This window comes from Cetorhinus maximus, chromosome 12 (assembly GCF_964194155.1).
Source record: "Cetorhinus maximus chromosome 12, sCetMax3.hap1.1, whole genome shotgun sequence".
In the NCBI taxonomy this organism is placed as follows: domain Eukaryota; kingdom Metazoa; phylum Chordata; class Chondrichthyes; order Lamniformes; family Cetorhinidae; genus Cetorhinus; species Cetorhinus maximus.
Window position 1 is genome coordinate 107,254,154 of NC_135890.1, and position 26,044 is coordinate 107,280,197.

At 43.8% G+C, this 26,044-nt stretch overlaps 1 protein-coding gene across 1 annotated transcript; it reads left to right on the plus strand.

Annotated features, from left to right (window-relative positions):
- The first annotated feature begins 10,452 nt into the window (after window positions 1–10,452).
- On the plus strand, window positions 10,453–22,716 carry LOC144687808 (2'-5'-oligoadenylate synthase 1-like). The gene is made up of 6 exons (XM_078554322.1): window positions 10,453–10,701; window positions 12,804–13,104; window positions 16,045–16,220; window positions 18,280–18,530; window positions 20,213–20,345; window positions 21,921–22,716. The coding sequence occupies exons 1-6, from the start codon at window positions 10,528–10,530 to the stop codon at window positions 22,392–22,394; spliced, it is 1,509 nt and encodes a 502-aa protein (XP_078410448.1). The 5' UTR covers window positions 10,453–10,527; the 3' UTR covers window positions 22,395–22,716.
- Window positions 22,717–26,044: the final 3,328 nt, after the last annotated feature.

Genomic DNA, 26,044 nt, shown 5'->3' on the forward strand with positions numbered 1-26,044 from the left:
TGTTATGAATATTTTAAGTTTGCTTACATACTAAGGTACAGTGAATAGATTTGTGAAGTAAATTGGATGTATTACAATAACCTTAGTATCACAGAGTTGTACACCTCAGAAGGAGGCCATTAGGCCCATCATCTGCGTCGGTTCTTTCAAAGAGCTATCCAATTATTCATATTCCCTTGAATGTTTCTCCTTTTCAAGTATATATCCTGTTTTCTTTTGAAGATTACTGTTGAATCTGTTTCCACAATATCGCAGTAGATGAACTATCTAATGCTGCACAATAGTGAGCTGATCAATCAGGGCCATAACTCATTGGGTGGAATCCTCCGGTCCTGTTGGCAGTGGGCATCATGGTGGGCGTGAGCAGACAATGTGGCAAGAAGGCCAAAAATTGGTTTTACATCATCATGAAACCATCCGCCCCACCCCCAATGGCGGGGCCGCGTTTCCCGCCGCCACACATCGGGAACCTAATTTCAATACTTTAGCATCTCATTATAAGCTCTGTTTACTGGAATCATTCCCCCCACACTGAATCATCCAGGCATCATCACACTGACATGTTTCACAACTCTACATAAGTAATGTGCATCTGGCGAGCTGCACTGCGCTCGGGACTTTGAGGTTTTTTGCCTACCTTGCTTAGGGCAACACTTGTGGTCATCAGTGCCAGGCTTTGCAGGCTACACCACATCTCTTTTAGGGGTGCTCACGGGGAGGTTTATAGCTACCAGATCTGCCGTAAGGCGGAGGTGGCTTTTCAATGGCTGCAGGGCTAGGGCTTGCTTGGGGGAGGGGGAGAACTCAGACAAGGAAAGAGGCTGCTGGGCGAAGGCTGTACTGGGGAAGGAGGGTATCCCAGGATACGTGTGGGGCTACACGTTGATCAAGATGGTTAGGGCTGAGGAGGTAGTCTCCAGAGGAGATGAGGCCAGATGGAAATGTGAGGGTCTGTGTGAGAGAGTGAGTGGTGATGTCCCTTGAGCTCGCAGTGAGTGAGATGCCGGTGAGTGTGTGACTGCCTTGTGAGTGTGAGAGTTTAGAGCGATAAGATGGTTGCCTTACCCTGGTGGCACAGATCAGATCATTCATCCTCTTTCTGCACTGGATGGCCAACCTCATCTGAGCAGCACTGCCAATGCCTCTCAAGCCGGAGTGGAGAGATTGGTGGACCTACTGTGGCCAGAGCGGGAGAGTGGAGGACATCACGGTGGGTCTACAAAATGCATTCCATTCACTGAACTCTTCATGGGTTTCAGGGCCATGTTTTCACTGGAGCAGTCCCGGGCTGCAAGCATTGAGGATTGTGTGTGTGGTTGCAGTTTAGATAATGCACCAAGAGTGAGGAAATGGTGAGGTAAGGGCGGGGCAGGCGATTCAGAGGCCACACACCAGTGAGACAGCATGTTTCCTGTGGCTGCTTATTTTAAAGAGGCGGGAAGTGGAAGATATGGCACGAAAACCCACCATTGCGGCCAGCAGGTCAAATGTCGTTTTTCACGCCCACCACCGCACTTAGTACAAATCTGGGATGATTCTGCTTATTCATTAATAAGATTGGCCTCTGGGTTTTCATTAATATTTAGTGAGTAACTAACATCTAATTTCATATCTATAAAGGCTCTCCTGACTTTCTCTTCCTTACCTTGTTGGATTTAATGTAAAGGGTTTCACCTACCGGCCAATCATTCTCTTACCTTTAATTTTCAAACAAAAAGCAAAATACTGCAGATGCTGGAAATGTGAAAATGTGTGGAAAATGTTGGAAACACTCAACGGGTCAGACAGCATCGGTGGACGCAAGTGTCCACTTTGGTTTCTGACCTTCTTGTGAAAGTTGACAATTGAAAGCTATGGCCAAGAGCAGCCTTTAACAAGGACAGGACATAGAGAGGGGGAAGAAAAGAAATACAACGATTAAAAAAACAGGAAATAGTTAACTGGCAGAACTGATAAAAGGATGAGACTTCAGGAGATGTAACGAGACATATGAAAGATAGATGTGGAAAGCAATCTTTTGTTATTCATTCACAGGACGTGGGCTTCGCTGGCTAGGCCAGCATTTTTACTGGCCATCCCTAATTGCCCTAGAGTAGATTATGATGAAAGGTCATTGTGTTGAAACGTTAACTCTGTTTTTCTCTCTCCACAGATGTTGCCTGACCTGCTGAGTATTGCCAGCATTTTCTGGTTTTATTTCACATTTCCAGTATCTGCAGTAGTTGCTCTTGTGGAGAGGTGTGGAAAGTGTGTGAACAGTTTTCAAAAATGTGAGGCTGAGGCAGGTAGAAAGGGAAGCACAAAAAATTCACAAAGTACAGATGCAAGCAATTGGATTACACACATCGTACTGATCTAGTGTCACCTGTTTCTGAACTTTTGGGCAATCGATACAAGGGCAACGTGAGGGAGAGCTTTTTTACACAGCAAGATGGTGATGCACCTGAACTCACTGCCTACCAGGATGGTGAAAGCAGGGGTGATCAGTGATTGTAAAAGGAAATTGGATCAGCAGTTGAGGGATATAAACTTGCAGGGCTACAGGGATAGAATGGGGACTGACTGGGTTACTCTGCAAAGAACCAGCATAGACTGGATGGGCTCAATAGCCTCTTCTCTGTGTCCTAATGATCCCAAATCTATATTTAATATTGCTTCCCAGTTACAAGGGTGGAATTTGTACCTGGTTATGATTTGGTTTGTATGCATATATTTCTTGTATTAATTATTCATCACTAACTTCATTGTCTATATGTCTTCTTGTGGGGATTAATCCTTTCCATTGAAATTTCAATAAAATTTGCAAATCTGCCTTCCCAATGCCTTCTCAAGGCATTCTCACTAAAACCATGTTTTGGGTTGGCTCTCATAACACTGAGCTGTGCATCCACCACATTCAAATAATACAATCAAATTGTCACTTACTGGAATCCCCATGGTGTGAAAATTAGGAATTTGAAGCTCAATTGACCGGATCCCCAAAGACTTCTTGGATTGGCCCTTTGGCAAGCTGATCAAAACAATGGGCTCTCAAATAGGATATCAAAGTAGTACCTCCTACAGTGTTCACTCCCTCAATACTAGACCCTAGTCTAGAATAGTGCTTCCCAAACTATCTTCCAATTTGATTCTAATTGAACACATGAAATTTAACACGATCCCAGGTACAACAAAAACAAAACAGCAATAAAGCTGCGTAGCAACATTCAGTACCTAATGAGTAAAGTTTGCATATTATATAGATCATATAATACGTCGTATAAAAATGAAAATCTGTGCTTGTAAAGTACTTTGTAAAAATGTTATTGTTTTATGTACTCACCGGTCCATTACTTCATCTGTGCTGCTCCAGCTCATGGGCCTTGGCTAGGAAGCAGCAGAAGTACAGGTTAAGGGTCTTGAGGTGGCTGATGTTGATGAGGTGGTTACACAGCGCCAGGGTGATGGATTTGCACTCAGCCAGGCAACAGCTCAGGCCACCAGGTTCATGGTTGGCGATGGATTTGAGACTCAGTGAATCGGCCATAGGCAGTAGTCACTGGCTTATAGGGGAGACTGAGTGACGAATATGGCAAGGGCAGTGTCTGATGCTGCCTGCGTCTCAGTGCAGTTGCTGGGCACAGTCTCAGAGGAGGGGGGAGATCGATCTGGGCTTCACACTGGTGGTGTTTTGAGCAAAGCACATCACCCTCAGCTTCAGGCCCGCCACCCCCCACCACCCCTCACCACCAACCACCCCCCACCCACCCCCACCCACCCTCACCTCAACACCATCAAATTTAATCACGTAAGATCATAAGAAATAGGAACAGAAGTAGGCCCCACCATTCAATAAGTTAATGGCTGATCGAACTGCGCTTTTAAGTCCACTTTCCAACCTGCCTTCTATAGCCCTTGACTCCCTTGTCAATCGAAAAATTGTCTTGATGTGATTATCAGGTTAGGATTTGTGTTAACATTGGAGTTTAGCTGGAATAATGGGGTTTCCTTTCAGCCGGGTAGTCATCGATCTGGGATGACCCAGGGCAAATCCTGTCACTTTGTATTGTGAGACATTGAGTTAAACTGATTAACAATCAATCTGGTAAAATGGCTAGCATCTGGAGGTTTGGTGATAATCTCACTTCAATATACATATACATCCCTCACAACCCCACTCACTAGTTTGTGAACTGCTGGTCTAAAATATGTGCTGAAGTTGGATTTATTGCACAGCTTTCTGACACGATGCATCTATGGCACATCTACTACTGAAATACAGCCTGAATAAATTATATTAGCCTGAGCAATTCTATTATCATTCATTTTTCAATTCATTTATGGGATGTGGGCCTCGCTGGCTAGACCATCACCTATTGCCCATCCCTAATTGCCCTTGAGAAGTGGTGATGAGCTGCTTTCTTGAATCACTGCAGCCCATGTGGTATAGGTACACCCACAGTGCTGTTAAGGAGGGTGGTAATGGTAGAGTGTGGGATATGCTGGGCCGTACAATTCTGGTGCTGCTGGTGGCCCACAGAGCCTGCTGTCCAGTCTTGACCTGTTTGAAATCTAGACCATTTAGCAAAGCGGTAGAGCCACACAACACAATGGGGTGTATCCTCTTTGTGATGATGGGACTTTGTCTCTGCATGGACTGTGCTGTGGTCACTCCTACCACTACCATCATGGACAGATGCATTGGCAGCATGTTGGTGAAGATGAGGTCAAGTACATTTTTCCCCCTCTTCTTGGCTCCCACACCAACTGCCCGCTGCCCAGTCTAGCAGCTATGTTCTTTAGGACTCAGCCAGCTTGGTTTGTGCTGCTGCTTCCAAGCATTGAAGCCCCCCACCAGGATTCCCCTCAGACCATCCTCCAAATGGTGTTCAACATTCAGCAGGAGTTCTCCTTGCCCCTGTCATGCCATGAGACTTCATGGGGGTGCTGGAGTCAAGGTTGACGACTCAACCATATACCACTGTGCCAGCAGGCCTGACGGATCTGTCCTGTCGGTGGAATTTGAGGTTCCCTGGAGCATTAGCCTGGGTTGTTGGATTACTAGTATAGTGAAAATATCACTATGCCGCCGCATGCCCTGTACAAAGCTTCATTCTTTCAGGCCTGTTGCAATACAACCAATTTTAATAACTTCGCTTTGTTGACACAAGATTCCTTTTTTATGTATTTACCAGTTTCCATATTACACATGTTCTCATCTCTAGACTGAATTTCTTTAATGTCCTTCCTGGTGTTTTCCTAAACTTCATCCTCCATCCACATAAAGTGCAGATAATTGTTTTCAGTCAGAAATTATAATCATTCTTTTATTTGTCGAATGCATAATCTATGACTCTGTGACTATCATGCACTCATTCTGATTCAGCCCCTATGATGAAAGGCACTGACTTTATTTTATACCCCCTGTGACACCTCAACTGTAAGGAAACAGGGAAGGGATTACAGTGATGTGGCTGATAATGCACGATGGCATCTCCACATTGGTAACAGTGATGTAAATTATATAATTCTAGTTTTTGTACAGATTGAGGAGAAGTTACAAAAACTGAATTTGGCCACACAATGTCCTGTGTCCTGAGCAGTGATCCATAGACAAGTGCTTGATGGCCAGCACAGATACGATGGGCCGAAGCGTCTGTTTTTGTGCTGTATAACCACATGACGCTATGACTCTAATACAATATTTCCTGGGCAGGTGCCTGAGTTGAGTGTTTGGAGTTGGTTTATGTGAGATTTGGGGAGAGTGAGGGAAGGTGAAGGTGAGGTTGATCAGCCCTGATTTGAATGGCAGAGCTGGTTCAAAGGACTAAACCTCTACTCCTTCTGATGTTCTTGGTTGATTTGGCAGTGCACCAATATTGTGAAAAGCTCGCCAAATGAAAGATTGCTTCTATTCTGAACTGATAGTGAGGGTGATGACAGATTGAAATACAAATCTAGAGCTAACGCAAAAGGGCAGAGGAATCAGTTCTCCTCTTAAAAATTAAATTAGTCATTTTGGCCGAGATAATCATCTTATCCTGATGTAACATGTAACTGAGCTAGAGAAGCTCTCCACCAAAAGTGCGCCCTCAAAATGGCTGCTGTATTCCCCTTCCACATTCTGGAAGCAAATTAACTCTTGCAATTAAATGAAACAAGGGAGTGGGGTTCCCCATATTTTCCTTTCTTTGTGCCCGGTTACCATCCCTGAAAATCAGCACCAGTTTACAAGTGGCAATTCTTAACCAATCAGAGATTGGGAAGATGAAGAGGAGAAAGGTGCAGGAGGCCAATCAGGATGAAGATGCCGAGAAGTAAGGTGGGTCCAAACACCTCACGACCATCAAACAGGCACGAGCACTGATCCTTGCAGCACCCAACTAGTTACATCCTGCCAACCAGAAAATGGCCCGTTTATTGCTACTCTCTGTTTTCTGACCATTAACCGATTCTCTGTTCATGTAATATATTAGCCCCAATCCCATGAGCCCCAATCTTTTGAAATAAACTCTTGGGCGGCACATTATCGAATGCCTTTGGAAAATCCAATTAAAATAAATCCACTGGTTCCCCCTCATCTACCCTGCAACTCAGAACCTCAACAAACTTTAACAAATATATAGACACAATTTCCCTTTCATAGTTCCATGCTGACTTTGACCAATCAAATTATGTTTTTCTAAGTGCCCCATTATCATTTTGCTGATAATAAATTGCCGCACGTTCCTTACTGTTGTCGTCAGACGTCTACGCCTCCCTGTTTCTATCTCCTTTCGTTTCTTCAATAGTTGGGTTATGTTTGATCGTTCCAATCCATGAGGACTGTTTGAGTATCTATGGAATCGTGCAAGACCCAATGCGCCCACTATCTCTGTAGCCAGATCTTTTAAACCCTAGGAAGACGGCGATGGGTCCAGGGAATCTGTTACCTTTTAGTCCCATGAATTTCTCTAGCACTTTTTTCAGGATACTATTAGAGTAATGCTGCGGACTTTAATCTTCATAGCGACTGGATAAAATAAATCTGCTGTAGTAATGTGGGGGATAAGGTTATAGAATGCAGTCAAAAATGTTTTCTAGATCAGTGTCAGCAACCAGCCACAAGGAGAGGCCCCTAATTGTGGCACTAGATAGGGAACACAATCTTAGGGACTCCTGGCTGTGGCTCCAGAGAACAGTATGCATCTCTCTGATTATACTGTCCTCTGCCATTACCACATTCCTCCCCCACAGCCAACACTCAATGTAAATGGCCTCATGTAGCATGGTGCTGTGGTCTGTTTTCTCAACACCAGATTTTTTTATCATTCAGACAGGCAGCAGGAAGCCCATGCCTGTTAGATAAGGACAATGGCTGAGGTCCCCTGCACTGCACGATTGTGCTATGCTGTCTATGTTCCTATTTTCTTATCCGCCTTGTGTCTCCTTACCGACCTGACCCACAGTCACACCGTCCTGGACCTGACCACTAATTAGACACTATGGGCACTACCTAACGTAAGGAGTGTGGCTGCCTCCTGGATAAAGTGTCCAGCTAACAGTCTTGCTCCCTAATGCCCCACAATGCCTGCATCTCAGACTCCAGCTCAACAAATCCAAAGTTGTACTTCCTTGGGATTCAGACACTTACTGTGGATGTGGTTGTCAGCAATTGCAATGCTGTCCACAAACTCCCACATGCTGCTGTTGTGGTAAAGCACCTGCACTGTCATCACTTGCAGTCATTGGCACCACTCCAAAAAAAAACACAACTGCTCTGATCTGAGAGCCTCTTGTTGAATCTTGTGGCTGCATTGAGTTTCTGGAATGTCTCAGTCACCAGGGTGTCCCTGACATTATGCCACACCTCCGGCATTGCATTGCAATGTGGGTGTGGTTTCTCATGATTCACCTTTAGCACTGCATGGGAAAACACCGTCTCCACTGGCTGCATGTGATGAATGCTCACGAAACATTGATCTGTTAAAGCCTGTACCCTGATATCTTTGCGTTTGGTTCCTTCACCAAGGAAGAGGTTTCTGTCCCCTCCAGGGAGAGACAACTGTTTCTGCTCTGTCTGCTCCCTGGTGCTCCGAGAATCACTGACTGATTGCCTTCCACCTCAGTAATTCCCTTGTCTCAAGTAAGTGCATCGGGACAGGTGTTTGAATAAGCAAGTTGTCTCTTGGAATTTTCTAGTATTCAAAATAGGTGGTTGAAATAAAGATAATTAGAAAAGCTTTTTTTTCATAATTACTAAATGTAACGAGCATGAACTTAATTTTTATAAAAATTGCTGCCTTAATTAATATTCTTAGTTGATAGCTCAGTAAAGAATCAATGCAGATATGATTAGCCAATAGTTCTGTGTTGTAAACCTTTATCGTTCTCACGAAAATCTGAGTATTTGATATTTTTACCCAAAGCTGTGATGCTGTGAGAACCATTGAGATTGTCCAGTCTGAGCATGTGCAGACTGAATGTTTTGGTACAATTTGTTCATCAGCTCGCCGGCTGCCTCCGTTCCTGATCCCATCAGGGCCTAAAAATCATGCCAGGATTCTCTAACATATCATGCGAAAGGCCACAGAAGATCAACCAGTTCAATATAATTAATATAATTAAACTGTGGAAAATATGGGCTGGTGATCTGGGCTGGTGTGATTCTTCAATATTGTCCATAGGTGTCTCATTCATAGCTGATTCTCCCATCAACACTTGGATGGGTAAATCAACATAAACTGCGTTTAAATATGGATTAACGATGTAATGCAGGGAAAGCCACAGACAATTCAGACAGATAGAAACACACATTTCAATTTTTATTAAAATGGACAACTTTACTTTCAAATCACATTGGGTATTTTGGCAAACACAATGTGCAGACCTGATATCCTCTGCTCTTACACAACACTAAGCAACCAGACCCTTCCTCTAGCATCGACATGGTGCATCCTGTGTCACTTCAGCCGAGGTAGAGACAGGCTGTTAAGATCAGTGTTGGAAATTTTTGGCCAGCTTTGCATTCACACTGATCCTCCAGCTGAACACCACTCCACTACTCATGTTCTGATGGGAGTTCCAACCTGTATCTTACCCTCTCCTCCTCCAACAATGGAAACAGCAGCATAGCCATATCACAGCCATATCACATTACTGGCACTAAAGCTCTGAGGAAAATTGGAGCTGTAGTTAAAGTCTCAAGTTGTTAAAACCAAAGGGCTACATTGTGCCTGAATGAAATGTTGTTCCTCAAGCTTATGTTGGGCATTGGAATGCTTTAGAAGGCCAAATACAGAGTGGTCAGAGTGTGTGTGGAAATGGAATAGAATAGCAAGTGACAGGGAGTTTGGTGTTACACTTGTCAGCAGAATAGAGGCATTCAGCAAAGCGATTGGCCAATCTGCTGCTGGTTTCCCTAATGCAGAGGAGACTGCTCCATAAGCAGCCATCGCTGTGTATTAGGTTGGAGGAAGTACATGTGAATTGCTGTCTCACACAGAAACAGCGTTTAGGGATTGAACTGTGGTGATGGAGGAAATGAAAGGCCATTTGTTACATCTTTTGAACTTGAATGGGAAGATGCCAGGGGAAGGCAAATACATGATAGGAGTGATGGAAGAGTGAAGCAGAATGTAATAGAGGGAACAGTCCCTTTGTGGCACGGGGAGGGGAGGGGTTGGGAAGTTGTGTTTGGTGCTGGGTTCGCTTAGAGGGGTCAGAAATGACAGAAGGTGATCTATCAACTGAGGTCAGGCAAGGCTCAGCTTTAGTGCCCACTGATCATAAGCGTCTAACCTCAGAAGTGAGGACCTGAAGGATTGGTGGCATCCCAGACTGACAGAGGAATAGGGCACAAAATAAAAGAATAAAGGGAAGACAGATGGAAATGTGGATCCAGATAATTCAATACTGTGGCTGCTGTTATCTTCTGAAGGTAGGCATGTCATCAACACAGTGGGAGGGATTCCAAATTTATAGTTAGATTCTTTTCCAACAAATGTCCACTGGGTTTATAGAGGAACTTTACAAATGTGTTTTCTTGGCAGCTTCCCCCACAGCATCACACTATCAAATCAGCACAGATCACAAATTTAAGTTGTGGGTAGGAAGGAAGTGACAATTATATTTTCCATGACATTCCTACATTACAACAGTGACTGTAGTTAAAAGTACTTCTATGGCTGTAAATGCTGGTGCATTGCCTGTGGTCGTGAAAGGTGCTTTATAAATACAAGTCTGTTCTTTTAGCTCATGATCACTATGGGCGTTTACAGACAGCTGTGGAACTGGAGAAATGAAACCGAAACCAAACAGTCAAAACAAGTCGTGTTTCTGAGGAAATCGAAAGAGATTTGGTGTTTACTTAGGATCATATACAAATACTGAGCAAGGAAAAACTTTGAACCGGGTGGAGATACAGAACTGTGACGTGTATAATGTGTATTTGTTGAAAGGTTTTACAGTATAAATCTGACTATATTGTTTGAATACTTGAAGGACCAGTTAGAGCTGTGGTTATAAGGAGCTGTAGTTATACCAACATCACTTGGTGTGAAAGCTGGAATGATGGAATTATACAGCACTGATCACAAGAGGTTGGACGAATTCATTAAAACTAACCTGGAGCCGAATGAATTTAATATCAATGTGAGGAATGCTGTGCACAGAATCTGTGACTTTTTAAGGAATCGATGTTTTCTCAAACAACCTGAGATCAAAGTAATCAGAGCCGTTAAAGTAAGTTATTTTATTTTTAAAGCAGCACATGGAATTAATAATGTTTACAATACTATTTACGATAACAGGAACTTTACCTTGCTTAAGTACGGAGATGTTTTCTGACGTGATTGTGAAGTTTCCTGTTTTCTGTGTTGTACTCCCTTCTCTCTAGAATATGTAAACTCGCTGTAGGACACAGTTTCAAGGGTGGCAGTTGCCTCCAGTATCTCAACTAAATTAATGGGATTAGGTGGGATCATCATCATTTCATGGGACGATCTCAAAATGATGTCGATTTGCCCTTACAACGGCACAAATTTCCCGGAAAACCTGGATTAAATGGGGATTATTTGCCTAAAGGGACAGAATGTTTTTGACCTGCTTGTTTTAAAAGCTCAGCAGCTTTAGATGTTTATCTGTTAAAGGGAACATTTACTTCAAATCTGTTTCTCTTAAAAAACTACATTTGGATGAACTTTTATCAAATTATTAATTTTATCATGCTTTAAATATGCTCCTCAAAATCAATAACAGTCCCAATTCCTAAAGTCACAACACACTTGTAAAGCAATTTTAATTTTAAGGCAATAATGAACTGGTGTGTTACCTAAAATACACATTTCATGTTATTTAGCAATAAATGATACCCATAATTTGGGGAAAGAGGGAATTTCTCTTCACCCCCACCACCCCCACCAATTCTGAGCACCCCCTCTATTCATCTGATCTTCAGTCAGCTGCAATAACATCAATTTTCTCTTTAGGGGAGGGAAGCAGGAGTCGGGACTGTTACTTTATCCTGGGGCCAGAAGGATACCAGTCACTCTTTGGGATTTTGCCCAGAGTGCTCTTTTAATTGATATGGAGACAGGTCCCTCCTCCAGTTAAGAGTAGTGGGTGGGCTCTCGAAGCTGGAGGGGCAATCTGGGGCCTTTTAGCTTGAGAGGACCACCTGGCTATAGCAGAAGGTAAGTAACTGAGAGGGTGCTTCAACATGGAGGTGCTCTTTCAGTAACCAATTGAAAAATTTAGTCAAGAAGTATAGAAATGAGCCAGGCCGCCACTGTGGGTCTTTTGATGGAACGAGGGGGCGATTCGCTGTTTGGCTGCAATCGCACCAGGCACACGGTTCGGGGGGAGGAGGGGGCCTGCCTGCTTAGGGCACTGCCCCCTCTCCCAGCCATTGGATGCCTGCCTCCAGGCAGTTGAACTGCCCTAGTCACATCAGGAAAGTGGAGACTGACTGGAATCTGAGTCAGCCTCTAATACCCACTGTTAACAAAGATCTTAATGAGTTGACCTAATTGACTTCTGGGTTGGGCATTTCAGCCGGGCTCCCAAACCCGCCTCCCCCAAAATGGCCAATATGGGAATGGTGTCTGGAAACCGGCTGCCGACCATTTTGAATTCAGCTCTGTCCCTGACTTCAGCAGGGCCTGAAAATTCAGTGCAGTGAGTCTGTCACATTTACTCTTGTACAAGGGATGGCGGAGAGAGCAGGTCACAGCTAAGTGGTAGTTAGTGGCTTCACTCTTGTTTAAGCTTTTTAAAAAGAAAACTGTCAAGAGATTTAGTTCGCAACGTATGATTTTATTGTCATACTTAAACAGAAAGTTGTTTGGCAGATTGTGACTTGGTAGCAACTCTGCCACTGGCTAAGAATAAAAATGCAAAGAATTAATCCCCACAAAAAGATCACCAAATAGGGCAATACCACTCTGTTGATAACATAGTTAAAATTGAGCACAAAGGCTAGACAAGAAGGGAACAATCAGCCCAGGTTTCCCAATCCTGTTCAGTGAGGACAAGATTAGGCTGTGATGCCCCACATGGTTGAATAGCCTGTTGTCTCCTGTGGTCCAAGATAACATATGAATAATGGCTAATGAGGGGAATTGCTGAAGTGGGCTTCTAGACCTCTGTCTCATTAAGTGTCAGCACCTTCACAAAAAGAGGGCAAGAGGAGAAAAATCAAAAGGAAAAGGGCAGTGAAAATTAAGCCTAAATCAAGAACACAGATAGTCTGCATGGCTTCAATAACTCTTCCACATTTCAGTAATGGTAAGTTCACCAGTCATTGAAATAATCATAAATAATTGTCTATTTTCCCTCCTCCTCAGGGAGGGTCGTCAGGCAAAGGAACAGCTTTAAGAAACGGTTCAGATGCGGATCTGGTTGTCTTCCTCAGTTGTTTCCAGAGTTTCCAGGACCAGAGGAACACCAGGCATGAAATCCTTGAAGGAATCCAGCAAATGCTGGAAAAGTGTGCTTTGAGCATTGCCTATGAGATCAGTGATATCAGTATCAATTTTATACCGAACAGCAACAGCCCACCAAAATCGATGAGCTTTTCAATAAAATCAAAGAAGAAAGATTCAGACAGCGTGGATTTTGATATTTTGCCAACATTCGATGCACTAGGTAAGAATTGATGCGGTTATTAAATCATTAAAGCTCAAGTTTAATTTTAGTTCTTCCAATAGCCTCTGTTGTCCATCAAGAAAAACAGTGGGTGTTATCAGCTTTGCTTTATCACATGTCCTGTTCCTAGTTAAGATGATGCCATAGTTGAGCTCTATATTTGGTTATTAGAGTTGTTGCTGAGGGAGAATATGTTGCTTTTTAAGTGGGACATTAGCCTAGGTTTAGGATTGACATTATTAACTGGCGTTAACAGTTTGGTATTATGATGCTGATGGAAAGTCTAGGATACAAACACTTTAACGTAAAGAAACAAAATCTAACCAGTAATGTTGATGTCTGAATTTATTTCATTTCCCCTCCTTTTCTAAAGCAAATGATTCAGTTCCTTAGTCACCAGAAGTGCCTGGTACTTCTGTCAGCTGATCATTTTTCATACAAAAACAGGAGTGTCAGCAGCAACACAAAAATAAAATACTGTGGATGCTGAAAATCTGAAATAAAAGCAGAAAGTGCTGAAAATATTCATCGTGCCTAGCAGCGCCTGTGGAGAGAAACAGAGGCCTGGATTTCACCATGATGGAGGGCCTTTCCTCCATGGTGAAAATGGTGGACAAGCCCGGAAATAGGTAGTCCCACCCCCAAACACCACACTTTCCATTTTCATGAGGTGGGAATGAAGTTGGGCTGGGGTTTGTGCATAGGTGGATTATGGACGCAGCTGGTGGTATAAATCACCAGCTGCCTCCACTGAAGTGGGATTTTGGTCAGCCGGGTGTGTGAAACCCAAAGTGTGTAGATTGGACCAGATGAGAGTAGGGCCCAGGTATTTGCCCTGGGGTTGTGAGATTTTCTGGCTCGGCGAACGCAATCTTTAAAAGTGTCTGCCCTCCAGTCAGATTTTTGGTCAACAAATGGAGGTGAAGCTTAAATAGGAGTTGGGTCGGGTGATCCCAGAACAAGTGCAGTGGCTAGCGGGTGTAGAGGCGGGATGGGCGCAAGGCCTGAAAAACAAAACACATCCCTGCTACCTCACCCCTTGCCCCCTCACCCTCCTGCACACACCCTGTGCCTCGTCCATGCGAACCCATGCTCCTGTACACACACCCCATGCCTCTTCATACCCCCATGCCAACTTAGTGTCAACTCACTCCAACTCCTGCCCCAACCCACCACCCTTTTCCTCTAACCCTCTTCATGCCAACTCACCAAGAATCCATGGACAGTTCCTTGACAGCTTTGATAGCTGAACAGTTATTTGAAAGCCAGACAGTTCTTCAATAGTTCCTTGACAGCTGTACAGCTCTTTAACATCTATTTGCTAGCCGGACAGTTCTTTAACAGTTGGACAGTCCTTTAACATTTATTTGACAGCCGGACAGTTCTTTAAGAGTTTCTTGACAGCTGGACAGTTAAACCTTTCTTTGACATCTGGACAGTTCCAAGGAGATTCTGTGTAAAAAGTGCATAATCATGTTTAATTTTAATGATCCTAAAGGCTGCCTTACCTCTCCCAAAGGTGTCTCAAGACTCTACACAAAGGGGTACCCTGACTATCCAAAGAATCCACCAAGTTCAGACCGCCTCTTACCTGGTCTGCTCTGCGCAGTTCGAGATTCCAGCAGCCAGAGTTCAAAAATCCCATTTCAGTGGAGGAACTGGTGATTTAAATGGCCAGCTGCTTCCACAAATCGCGCATGTGCAAAGCCTGGTCCCACTCCAGTCTCGCCCTCACGAAGATGGGAATTACTGGGTTCGGGGGCGGGACTTAGAAATCTCTGCCATTTTTGAGACTTTTGCCACGCCGGAGAAGCTCTCCGACCCGGGTGTGAAAATCGAGGCCAGAGTTAACATTTCAGGTCAACCTTTCATCAGAAATCTTCTTTCGGATCAGGCAAAAGTTAGAAGTGAAATAAGTTTAAAGCAAATCAAAGGGAGGAGGTTGGGAAAAAGAATAAAGGGGACAGTGTTTGAAAGGTAGGGGAGATTAGATGACAAATGTGTTGATAGTGAAAGGCCAAAAGGGAGTGGTATTTTGGACAAGTTATAAAAAAGATGTTTCTGCAGGAGGTGTCAATGGCAGTGTCATGAACAGCTGCCATCTGTAGGCAAAAAAATGGAGAAAAACAGGAGAGAAAAAATAAAATCAGCAAAGAAAAAGGAAACAAATGGAGGCTGAGGTCACGATTTGAAGTTGTTAAACTCAATGTTGAATCCAGGAGAGTGTAGAGTGTCTGATTAAAAGATGAAATGCTGTTCCTCAAGCACACGCTGAGCCTCCAGTGTAGGAGGTCAGCGATAGAGGTCAGAGTGGGAGCATGGTACAGAATTAAAATGACAGGTTTGGGCAAGTTTGGGGTTATCTTGCAGACTGAACGGAGATGTTCTGCAAAGTAGTCACCAAATCTGCATTTGGCTTCTCCAGTGTAAAGGAGGCAGGGACGGCAGGAATCTAAATTGAGTAAATTAATGTTTCACCTGGAAGGAATCTTTGAGGCTTTGGACAGTTAGAAGGGAAGAGGTAAAAGGCCAGGCATTGTATCTGCTGTGATTGCATGGAAAGGTGCTGTGGGAAAGAGAGGGAGGTGCTGGCAGGGTGATTGAGGAGTGGACCAGGGTGTTGCGAAGGAATTGGTCCTTTTCAAAAAGAAGGGAAGATGTTTTTAGGTGGCGGCGGTGGTGAGAATAGTGGAGGATGATCCATTGAAGAAAAAGGCTGGTGGGGTAGTAGGTGAGGACCAGTGGAACCCTATTGTGGTCCTGGAGGGAAAAGGAAGGGTTGAGAGAAATATGTAAAATGGAACAGATATGGCACAACGGACTTAAAATGTAAGAGTGTTAAAGGATTACTTGGCCTAGAGAGTGGGGGCACCATACCCTGCTTACTTGTGATGACCACAAACACTTTCTGTTGCTCATTAAGCATTTCATTTCTTACAGAGGGAACAGACAATGCCTATGAAGCCCACCTCAAGCTAATCAATTTAGTAAACGAAAATGGAGCTCTAGGTGGGGAATTTTCTGCCTGTTTTACTGAGCTTCAGAGAAACTTTGTGAAGCAGTGTAAACCAAAACTTAAAGACTTGATTCGCCTGCTGAAGCATTGGTACAAGCAGGTAAGTGACTGGGGAATGTGCTAATTGTTAATGCTTGGAGGTTATGGGAGGATTGTAACACTAAATGACAGCTTCCCTCTGTGTCCCAACGTGCACCCGCTCCATTGACAAATACTACAGGTGAATCCAGGGATTCCCCATATTAAAAACTAGCAAAGAGTTGTCTGGGATGTTTGCATGGAGGGGGATTGAGAGAACCTTTGGAGAAATGTCCATTTGTGCTGTTTCTCCAGCACCTACACCAGTCTCTGCTGAATTTACAACAGGAGGTTAGCAGATCCCAGAGGAAGTCAGGCTCAGTATTTGGAATAACTCAAGATTCTTTCTTCCCCTCTGCTGGAATTTGACTTTGGTTGAAGCTGTTGGAATGAATTTGGACGAAGGGGAGAGCTCCTGTCCACCTTCTGGTTTAGGCTGAACAAATATTAAAACCACTTCTTGATTCTCAAAAGAATTAAAGAGCAAGTCCCCTGAACCCATATTCTGTGGAGGGACTGTATTCAAGGGAAGTACAGATCAGAGATAGAGCCTCAACCCTTCAATTTCCACCTACTTCCAATAAGGCTCTACATTTAGAGTGAGGATCAGGGATTTTATCCTTAAATCTTTTACAGTCCCTCAATATTGTGCCTTAAAGTGAACGTCTCAAGTTATATAAACCTGCAAATGGCAAGTTTGACCAGCCCCCTATACAAAGCCAAAGGCTGTATTCAATTCTCCAGTGCCTGGGGCTCCAGAATGCAGGACAAAAGACAACCAAATGCAAGTTAATTAATCGCTGAAGGAACAATTGAAAAATGATGAGGTGGAAATTGGTTCTCATGGTGCCAATTTTCCAAGTGGGAAATTGAGGCAAAAAATGACCAATTTCAACCAAAGGCGCCTGAAATATGACCGGTGCAATAAGGGTCTTGGACAATTTCCAGGTGTCCGGGCAACTGTCCGGAACAGGCATTATGCTCCTTGAATATGTTAATGCGGGATCTAATGCCTGTTTAACGAGGTTTACTGCAACTGGTCAGCGCTGAGTGGTCACCTCAGATTTTTGCTTCCACGTGCAACTTCTACATTAATACATTTTTATACTTCATGTAGGGGCAGGGTCTCCTCCCAGTGGTGCTCCCAACTTCACTGCTGCTACCAGCCCACCATCACCCACCTCCCCACCCTCTCCCTATCTGATGGTCATTGCTGGAGAGGCAGCTGGCTGATCTTGGTCCTCATGGAACCTGTGAGCTGTTGTTTCATACCCGATTTGAGTCCGCATCTTCCCAGCAAATTTCTGATAATGTCCCGAGGTCTAATTTCAGTTGAGTCCCTGGCTTCTGGTGCACACTCCCAGCATGCTGCCTACTTCAGGCAAGAAAATGGACCAAAATAAATTTCTACCCCAGTCACTTTCAGGTGAGATATTCAATGAAAGCCTTGCCTGCCCTCTCAGGTGAGCCTAAACGATCCTATCACACTCTCCGGGGAAGAGTAGGGTGTTCTGCTGGATATCTGGATAAAATTTAACCTCAACCAACATAATGAAAAACAGACAATCTCGCCATTTATCTCATTGTTGTTTGTGGGATCTTGCTGTGTGCAAATTGGTTGCTGCATTGCAACTTCAAAATACCTCATCTTGGGAAGTGCTTTGGGAAATTTTGAGGTTGTGAGAGGTGTTACGTACCTAATGCCAAGTACTTGCTTTCTTTTGAACCCTGACTCTCCAACGCACTATTCTGTAGGATCATGTCCACAATTTGCCCATGGACAGTTTGTGTGCTCAGCCTTATCTTTGTGGAGAGATACTGAACGGAGATTTGGCATTTCACCCAATAGAAGGAGAAAAAGTTGGAATGAGGCCACTTTGGGCAGATCTTGTGGATTTCTTAGTGCATGCTGGGGTGGCAGCACTAGACTAGGTCTAGCTTCAGCCAGTCTTATCAAGAAAGTTGCTTGTCCTCCGAAGGATGATGGAAGTAAAATGTATGGAAGCAAAAATATAGGATGGAAGGAGGAGTGAGTACTTTTAATATCTTGTATATTTACACTTATCAATCATTTGCTCTAGCATGTCAAGCCACGGAAATCCGATCTGAGACATGGCGATCGTCTTCCTGCTAAGTATACAGTGGAGCTGCTGGCTATCTATGCCTGGGAGCAAGGCAATGGGCAGGAGAGATTCAGCACAGCTGAAGGGTTCCGGACAGTCCTTGAACTGATCTGCAGATATCAGGATCTGTGCATCTACTGGACTCAGAACTACAACGTCGAGAATAGAGTCATTGCAGACTTTCTAATAAAGGAACTCAGTGGCAAGAGGTAATCTTCAAATACATTTAAAACTAAACCAATTAGAGCTGTTTCATTTCTTTGAACAGCTCCCAAGTAAGGGGGCGTTTTTAGGGTCTGGTTCAGCTGGTCTTTAATATCCATCCCTAACTTTGGCGTCATGGAGTGTCGAATAAGTGACATATTGGCTGCATCATTTGAACCTGATGAATGTGCAGCTGAATGTTTGGAGTGAGAGTCAATCCAACACATTGTTCTTTGTGAAAATGTGCCCAAGAGGCAACAGTTTTCATAACGCTACATTCTCATGTGAGATTGTACTAAACTACCGTTAAAAAGTCTGCTCTTGCTCCTTCCTCAACTAATGTTTAAGGTCAAAAAGATTAACTCTCATTTACAAACCTCATCATCATTTCATCTCTTTGCCCTATCCTGCCTCAGCCACATCCTCCAGCCTTTTTTCCAACTCATGCCCTCAACCTCCTGTGTATTGCCATCTCTCTTATTTGGCACCATTAGCAAAGTTATAAGTCATCTTAGTGCCACATTACGGAACTCTTCATAAAATTCTTTGCCTCACTTTGTCTTTTCCCATTTTCAATAATCGCCTGAAAACCTTCGGTCAGATCCTCAGATTCTACTACCGGTCAGGATCTGTTTCTTTCCGCTGTATCTTAAGATATTTACAATATTTAAATCTAAAAGAAGCCGACCACTGCTCACGATTGGGGCCGGACCGTGATTTCATGCTGGTGGGCCAATTAAGGCCCGCCCAGCGTGAAACGCGCACTGCAGCACGGCCTGTATTGGGGGGGAAGGAGGGCAAGAGTGCAAGTTCGCGCAAGCGCGAGTAGGAAAAGCTCCCTGAGGCACAGAGCTGCCTCAGCGGAATGAAGTTATGAAAATTTAAAAAGAAAGCATTTTAAGATGTTAAAAAACATGTCCCCTCATGTGACTCTGTCACATCAGTAAGGACATGTTAGAAATTAGTATGAACATTTTTTTAAATGACGGATTGAAATCTCATCCCGTCTGTGGATGAGGTTTCGCAAAAAATGCAAAGGCCGCTTTGACCGCAAAGGCTGAGCTGAGAGATGGTGATCGTCTTCCTGCTAAGTACAGAGTGGAGCTGCTGGCTATCTATGCCTGGGGGCAAGGCAATGGGCAGGAGAGAGTCAGCACAGCTGAAGGGCTCCAGACAGTCCTTGAACTGATCTGCACATATCAACATCTGTGTATCCACTGGACCAAGTAGGTGACGAGCTGAACGCCAACCGTAAGGTTGGACAGGCAGCAAAAAATTTAAATCAATTAGGTTGTTAATGGCCTTAATAGGCCTGTTAGTTGTCGGTGGGCGCGCTGCCAATTCCTGCGCGTGCCCATCAACCCAAATATCACACGTCATGTACGCCCGCCCAACGAGCGAGGAATCCTGCCCTAACTTTCTGTGGAGAGTTTAACTTGTAAATAAACACAAATATAGCAATTCCTTGAAATACACAAGACGGTTGACAGTGAAACTACCGACAGAACAGCGCCAATCATCCAGCAATTTATGCTGATTCCAAACCCATGGGGTTTCTCTTTCCGACCTTGAATTGTTGGATGATTTCCACAATAATAACAATGAGCGCCATTAAACTTGTCAATATTTTGCCAGCAAACCCCGGCCTATGGTTAATAATTGTTTTTGGAACTTTTTTATTTTTCAGGCCAATAATTCTTGACCCAGCTGACCCAACTGGAAATGTGGCTTTGTCTACTGGATGGTATGTCATGGTGGCTGAGGCTATGAAATGTCTGAGCATGCCATGTGTCTCTCAAGTTCGAGCATGGGACGTCCAGGTAAAACGGTTTTAATAAATCATAAAGTTTTGAAACAAAACAGTATAAAATGTAGTAATTTTGTAGATTGTGTTGTTCAATCTAGGTGTTCCATCTGTATAGAATACATAGGACCATAGGACTGAGGAGCAGGATTTGAAATTAGCTCTCAGACGCAAAGGATCATGTTCTCATTGGGGAGAATTTTCGACGAAGTCACCACCTGTCATTTTACGCGTTGGCGAGCGGGGCCCACCCCCTCACGCTGACGCGAAGATTCAGGCCATTAATTACCTCAATCCTCCTTTGGAAACTTCATTCTTTAAAGCAAGCTGGAAATGATAGACCAGTTGCCGGGATTTAAAGATATATATAGAGAGTCACATTAATCAGAAGCTCCCCAGGTTCAATTCTCAGTCCATACAGAGTTAGAGGATATCAACGAGGTGAAGGTGGGAGTGCTACAATTCACCTCAACACCCCTGTGCTCAAGTTGCAGAAAGAATCAGCTGGGATTCCCGCTGACCACATGTTATATGTGGACAGAAATTTTTTCTCGGTTGGTGGGCGCCTGCCTGACCCGCTCAAGCATGAAATGACGCATGAGACCTTTGGCCAAACGTGCCGGGGTCAACGTGCAGTTGCGCAATAGTTCGGCCAACGGGTGTGCACTGGAGCCAAAGTGCGCCCGCCGGCAATTAAGACCATTAAGTAATTAATTAACATAAATTTTTCACTGCCTGCCCAACCTAATGGCTGGCGGGCAGGCGAAAAGGCCAAGCGGCCTTTGCATTTTTTTTGGAAACCTTATCCACAGGCGGACGAGTTTTCCAAGAGCAAATAAAAATAAAATAAAATCTTTAATTTTTAATTAACAACATGTCCCTGCTTATGTGGTAGAATCACACGAGGGGACATGTTTCAGTACATTTTTAATTTTTATAATTATTTTCTTTCATATCTCTTACAGCTGCCTCAGGGATATTATGCAGCATTCACTCGCGCGTATTCGTGAAGTTCACACCCTTCCTGATCACTCCCCCCCCCCACCCTCCTCACACAGGCACCGCTCAGCGCTGCCACTCGCATGTCACGCTGGGCGGGCCTTCATTGGCCGCCAGCGTGAAATCTCGGTGCAGTGCCGATCGCGAGCGGCTTCCCAACCAGCCCTGCCGAGCCCGCAGGCCAAGGGCAAAATTCTGCCCCATGTGTGTGGGTATCAGATAAATTTAAGATCCAACTTGGTTGGACAGTTGAGTGAAACTCACTGTCTAAGCTCACACAAGAACAATGGCCACTTGTGTGAGATACGGAGTGTAGTTATCACATCATAACAATCAATCAGGAGAGAAAGGATGAAAATTAAGGAGATAAACGCAAAAAACTGCAGATACTGGAAATCCAAAACAAAAACAAAAATACCTGGAAAAACTCAGCAGGTCTGGCCGCATCTGCGGAGAGGAGCACAGTTAACGCTTCGAGTCCGAATGACCCTTCAACAGAACTAAGTAAAAATTAAGGAGATGTAATTATCAGAGCACTTAGAAACTAGTACACAACTCATTGCTACATTCTTATCTTTTTTTTTTGTCTTAGCCAATAAAAGAGTTTGAAATCACTGTGTTTACACTGGATGGGAGCTCATTAAGCCTGAATGTCAATATTGACAACACAATCTCAATGATCAAGAAACAAATCCAGCAAAAATGGGACATTCCAGTTTACCAGCAACGCCTGAGCTTTAATGAAGCCATTCTGGATGACAACAAATCCTTGTTGCATTCCGGAATATTCTTTGATGCAAGGCTCCATCTGGTCATCACAACGTCAATGCAGATATTCGTCAGGACTGTAAATGGGCGTGACCTGACACTTGACGTATCCCCAACTGACAAGGTTTTGAGCCTGAGAAATAAGATTGAATCTCTGGAGCAGCTTTCATCGAGCCAATACTACCTGACCTATGGATCGATACCATTAGAAGACGGCCGCACACTGGAATCCTACGGCATTAAGCAACATTCCACCATCACCATCAACTTGCGTCTCCGTGGAGGCAAGGAGACTTGAAAATTAATCATGAAACTAATGACTATAAAGTGAATTTCACTATTACATAATATCAACTGAATTGAATTAGAATTAGATTTAACCATACATACAAACTGCATATTAATTCTTCCTGTGTCAGAGAATACGTACAAATTAAATAGAATTTGTATGCAAATGAGATCAAACTTAAGGAAGATTTAGAGTGGATGTGATCCTCTGAATTCTGAAACATGTTTAAATATAGCCATTGAAGAAATGGCAATTAACTGGAAAACAATCATTTACATTTATTTTACATTACGTATTGGCAGCTGTTAATAAATAAAGCTTCTTTAAATTATTATCGATTATTTGACTGATTCTATTCACATAGATCATGGATTCATTTGCTTTAATTAGCTGTTATGTATATTTTAAGTTTGCTTACATACTAAGGTATGGTGAATAGATTTGTGAAGTAAATTGGATGTATTACAATAACCTTAGTATCACAGAGTTGTACAGCTCAGAAGGAGACCATTAGGCCCATCATGTCTGTGTCGGTTCTTTCAAAGAGCTATCCAATTATTCATATTCCCTTGGAAATTTCTCCTTTTCAAGTATATATCCTGTTTTCTTTTGAAGATTACTGTTGAATCTGTTTCCACAATATCGCAGTAGATTAACTATCTAATGCTGCACAATAAAGATCTTTGATAATAGTGAGCTGATCAATCAGGGCCATAACTCATTGGGTGGAATCCTCCGGTCCTGTTGGCAGTGGGCATCATTGTGGGCGTGAGCAGACAATATGGCGAGAAGGCCAAAAATTGGTTTTACGTCATCATGAAACCAGTTTGCAACCATCCGCCCCACCCCCAATGGCGGGGTCGCGTTTCCCGCCGCCAAACATCGGGAACCTAATTTCAATACTTTAGCATCTCATTATAAGCTCTGTTTACTGGAATCATTCCCCCCACACTGGATCATCCAGGCACCATCACACTGACATGTTTCACAACTCTACATAAGTAATGTGCATCTGGCGAGCTGCACTGCGCTCGGGACATTGAGGTTATTTGCCTACCTTGCTTAGGGCAACACTTGTGGTCATCAGTGCCAGGCTTTGCAGGCTGCACCACATCTCTTTTAGGGGGTGCTCACGGGGAGGTTTATAGCTACCGGATCTGCTGTAAGGCGGAGGTGGCTTTTCAATGGCTGCAGGGCATGGGCTTGCTTGGGCGAGGGGGAGAACTCAGACAAGGAAAGAGGCTGCTGGGCGAAGGCTGTACTGGGGAAGGAGGGTATCCCAGGATACGTGTGGGGCTACACGATGATCAAGATGGTTAGGGCTGAGGAGGCAGTCTCCAGAGGAGATGAGGCCAGATGGAAGTGTGAGGGTCTGTGTGAGAGAGTGAGTGGTGACGTCCCTTGAGCTCGCAGTGAGTGAGATGCTGGTGAGTGTGTGACTGTCTTGTGAGTGTGAGAGTTTAGAGCGATAAGATGGTTGCCTTACCCTGGTGGCACAGATCAGATCATTCATCCTCTTTCTGCACTGGATGGCCAACCTCACCTGAGCTGCATTGGCACTGAACACCACTGCCAATGCCTCCCAAGCCGGAGTGGTGAGGTTGGTGGACCTCCTGTGACCAGAGCGGGAGAGTGGAGGACATCACGGTGGGTCTACAAAATGCATTCCATTCACTGAACTCTTCATGGGTTTCAGGGCCATGTCTTCACTGGAGCAGTCCTGGGCTGCAAGCATTGAGGACTGTGTGTGCGGTTGCAGTTTAGATATGGCACCAAGAGTGAGGAAATGGAGAGGTAATGGTGTGGCAGGCGATTCATAGGCCACACACCAGCGAGACAGCGCGTTTCCTGTGGCTGCTTATTTTAAAAGGGCGGGAAGTGGAAGATATGGCACGAAAGCCCGCCATTGCGGCCAGCAGGTAAAATGTCAGTTTTCACACCCACCACTGCACTTAGTGCAAATCTGGGATGATTCTGCCTATTCATTATTAAGATTTGCCTCTGGGTTTCCAGATCATATTTAGTGAATAACTAACCTTTTACTTCATGCCTATAAAGGCTTTCCTGACTTTCTCTTCCTTACCTTGTTGGATTTAACGTTAAGGGTTTCACCTACCGGCCAATCATTCTCTTACCTTTAATTTTCAAACAAAAAGCAAAATACTGCAGATGCTGGAAATGTGAAAACGTGTAGAAAATGCTGGAAACACTCAACGGGTCAGAGAGCATCGGTGGACGCAAGTGTCCACTTTGGTTTCTGACCTTCTTGTGAAAGTTGAAAATTGAAAGCTAGGCCAAGAGCAGCCTTTAACAAGGACAGGACATAGAGAGGGGGAAGAAAAGAAATACAATGATAAAAAAAAACAGGAAATAGTTAAATGGCAGAACTGAGAAAAGGATGAGACTACAGGAGATGTAACGAGACATATGAAAGACAGATGTGGAAAACAATCTTTTGTTATTCATTCACAGGACGTGGGCTTCGCTGGCTAGGCCAGCATTTTTACTGGCCATCCCTAATTGCCCTAGAGTAGATTATGATGAAAGGTCATTGTGTTGAAACGTTAACTCTGTTTTTCTCTCTCCACAGATGTTGCCTGACCTGCTGAGTATTGCCAGCATTTTCTGGTTTTATTTCACATTTCCAGTATCTGCAGTAGTTGCTCTTGTGGAGAGGTGTGGAAAGTGTGTGAACAGTTTTCAAAAATGTGAGGCTGAGGCAGGTAGAAGGGGAAGCACAAAAAATTCACAAAGTACAGATGCAAGCAATTGGATTACACACATCGTACTGATCTAGTGTCACCTGTTTCTGAACTTTTGGGCAATCGATACAAGGGCAACGTGAGGGAGAGCTTTTTTACACAGCAAGATGGTGATGCACTGGAACTCACTGCCTACCAGGATGGTGAAAGCAGGGGTGATCAGTGATTGTAAAAGGAAATTGGATCAGCAGTTGAGGGATATAAACTTGCAGGGCTACAGGGATAGAATGAGGACTGACTGGGTTACTCTACAATGAACCAGCATAGACTTGATGGGCTGAATGGCCTCCTCTGCGTCTTAATGATCCTAAATCTATTTTTAATATTGCTTCCCAGTTACAAGAGTGGAATTTGTATCTGGCTGTGATTAGGTTGGTATGTATATATTTCTTGTATTAATTCTTTTGTCACTAACTTCATTGTCTATATGTTTTCTTGTAGGGATTAAACCTTTCCATTGAAATTTCAATAAAATCTGCAATTCTGCCTTCACAAGGTTTGCATTTTCACTCTAAAACCATGTTTTGGGTTGGCTCTCACTCACTGAGATGCACATCCACCACATTCAAATGATACAATCACTGTGTTACGTTCTAGAATCGCCATGGTGCAAAAGTTAGGATTTTGAAGCTCAATTGACCTGGTCCTCAAAGACTTCTTGGATTGGCCTTTTGGCAAGCTGATCAAAACAATGGGCTCTCAAATAGGATATCAAAGTAGTACCTCCTACAGTGTTCACTCCCTCAATACTAGACCCTAGTCTAGAATAGTGCTTCCCAAACTATTTTCCAATTTGAGCCTATTTGAACACGTGAAATTTAACACGATCCCAGATACAACAAAAACAAAACAGCAATGAAGCTGCGTAGTAACATTCAGTACCTAATTAGTAAAGTT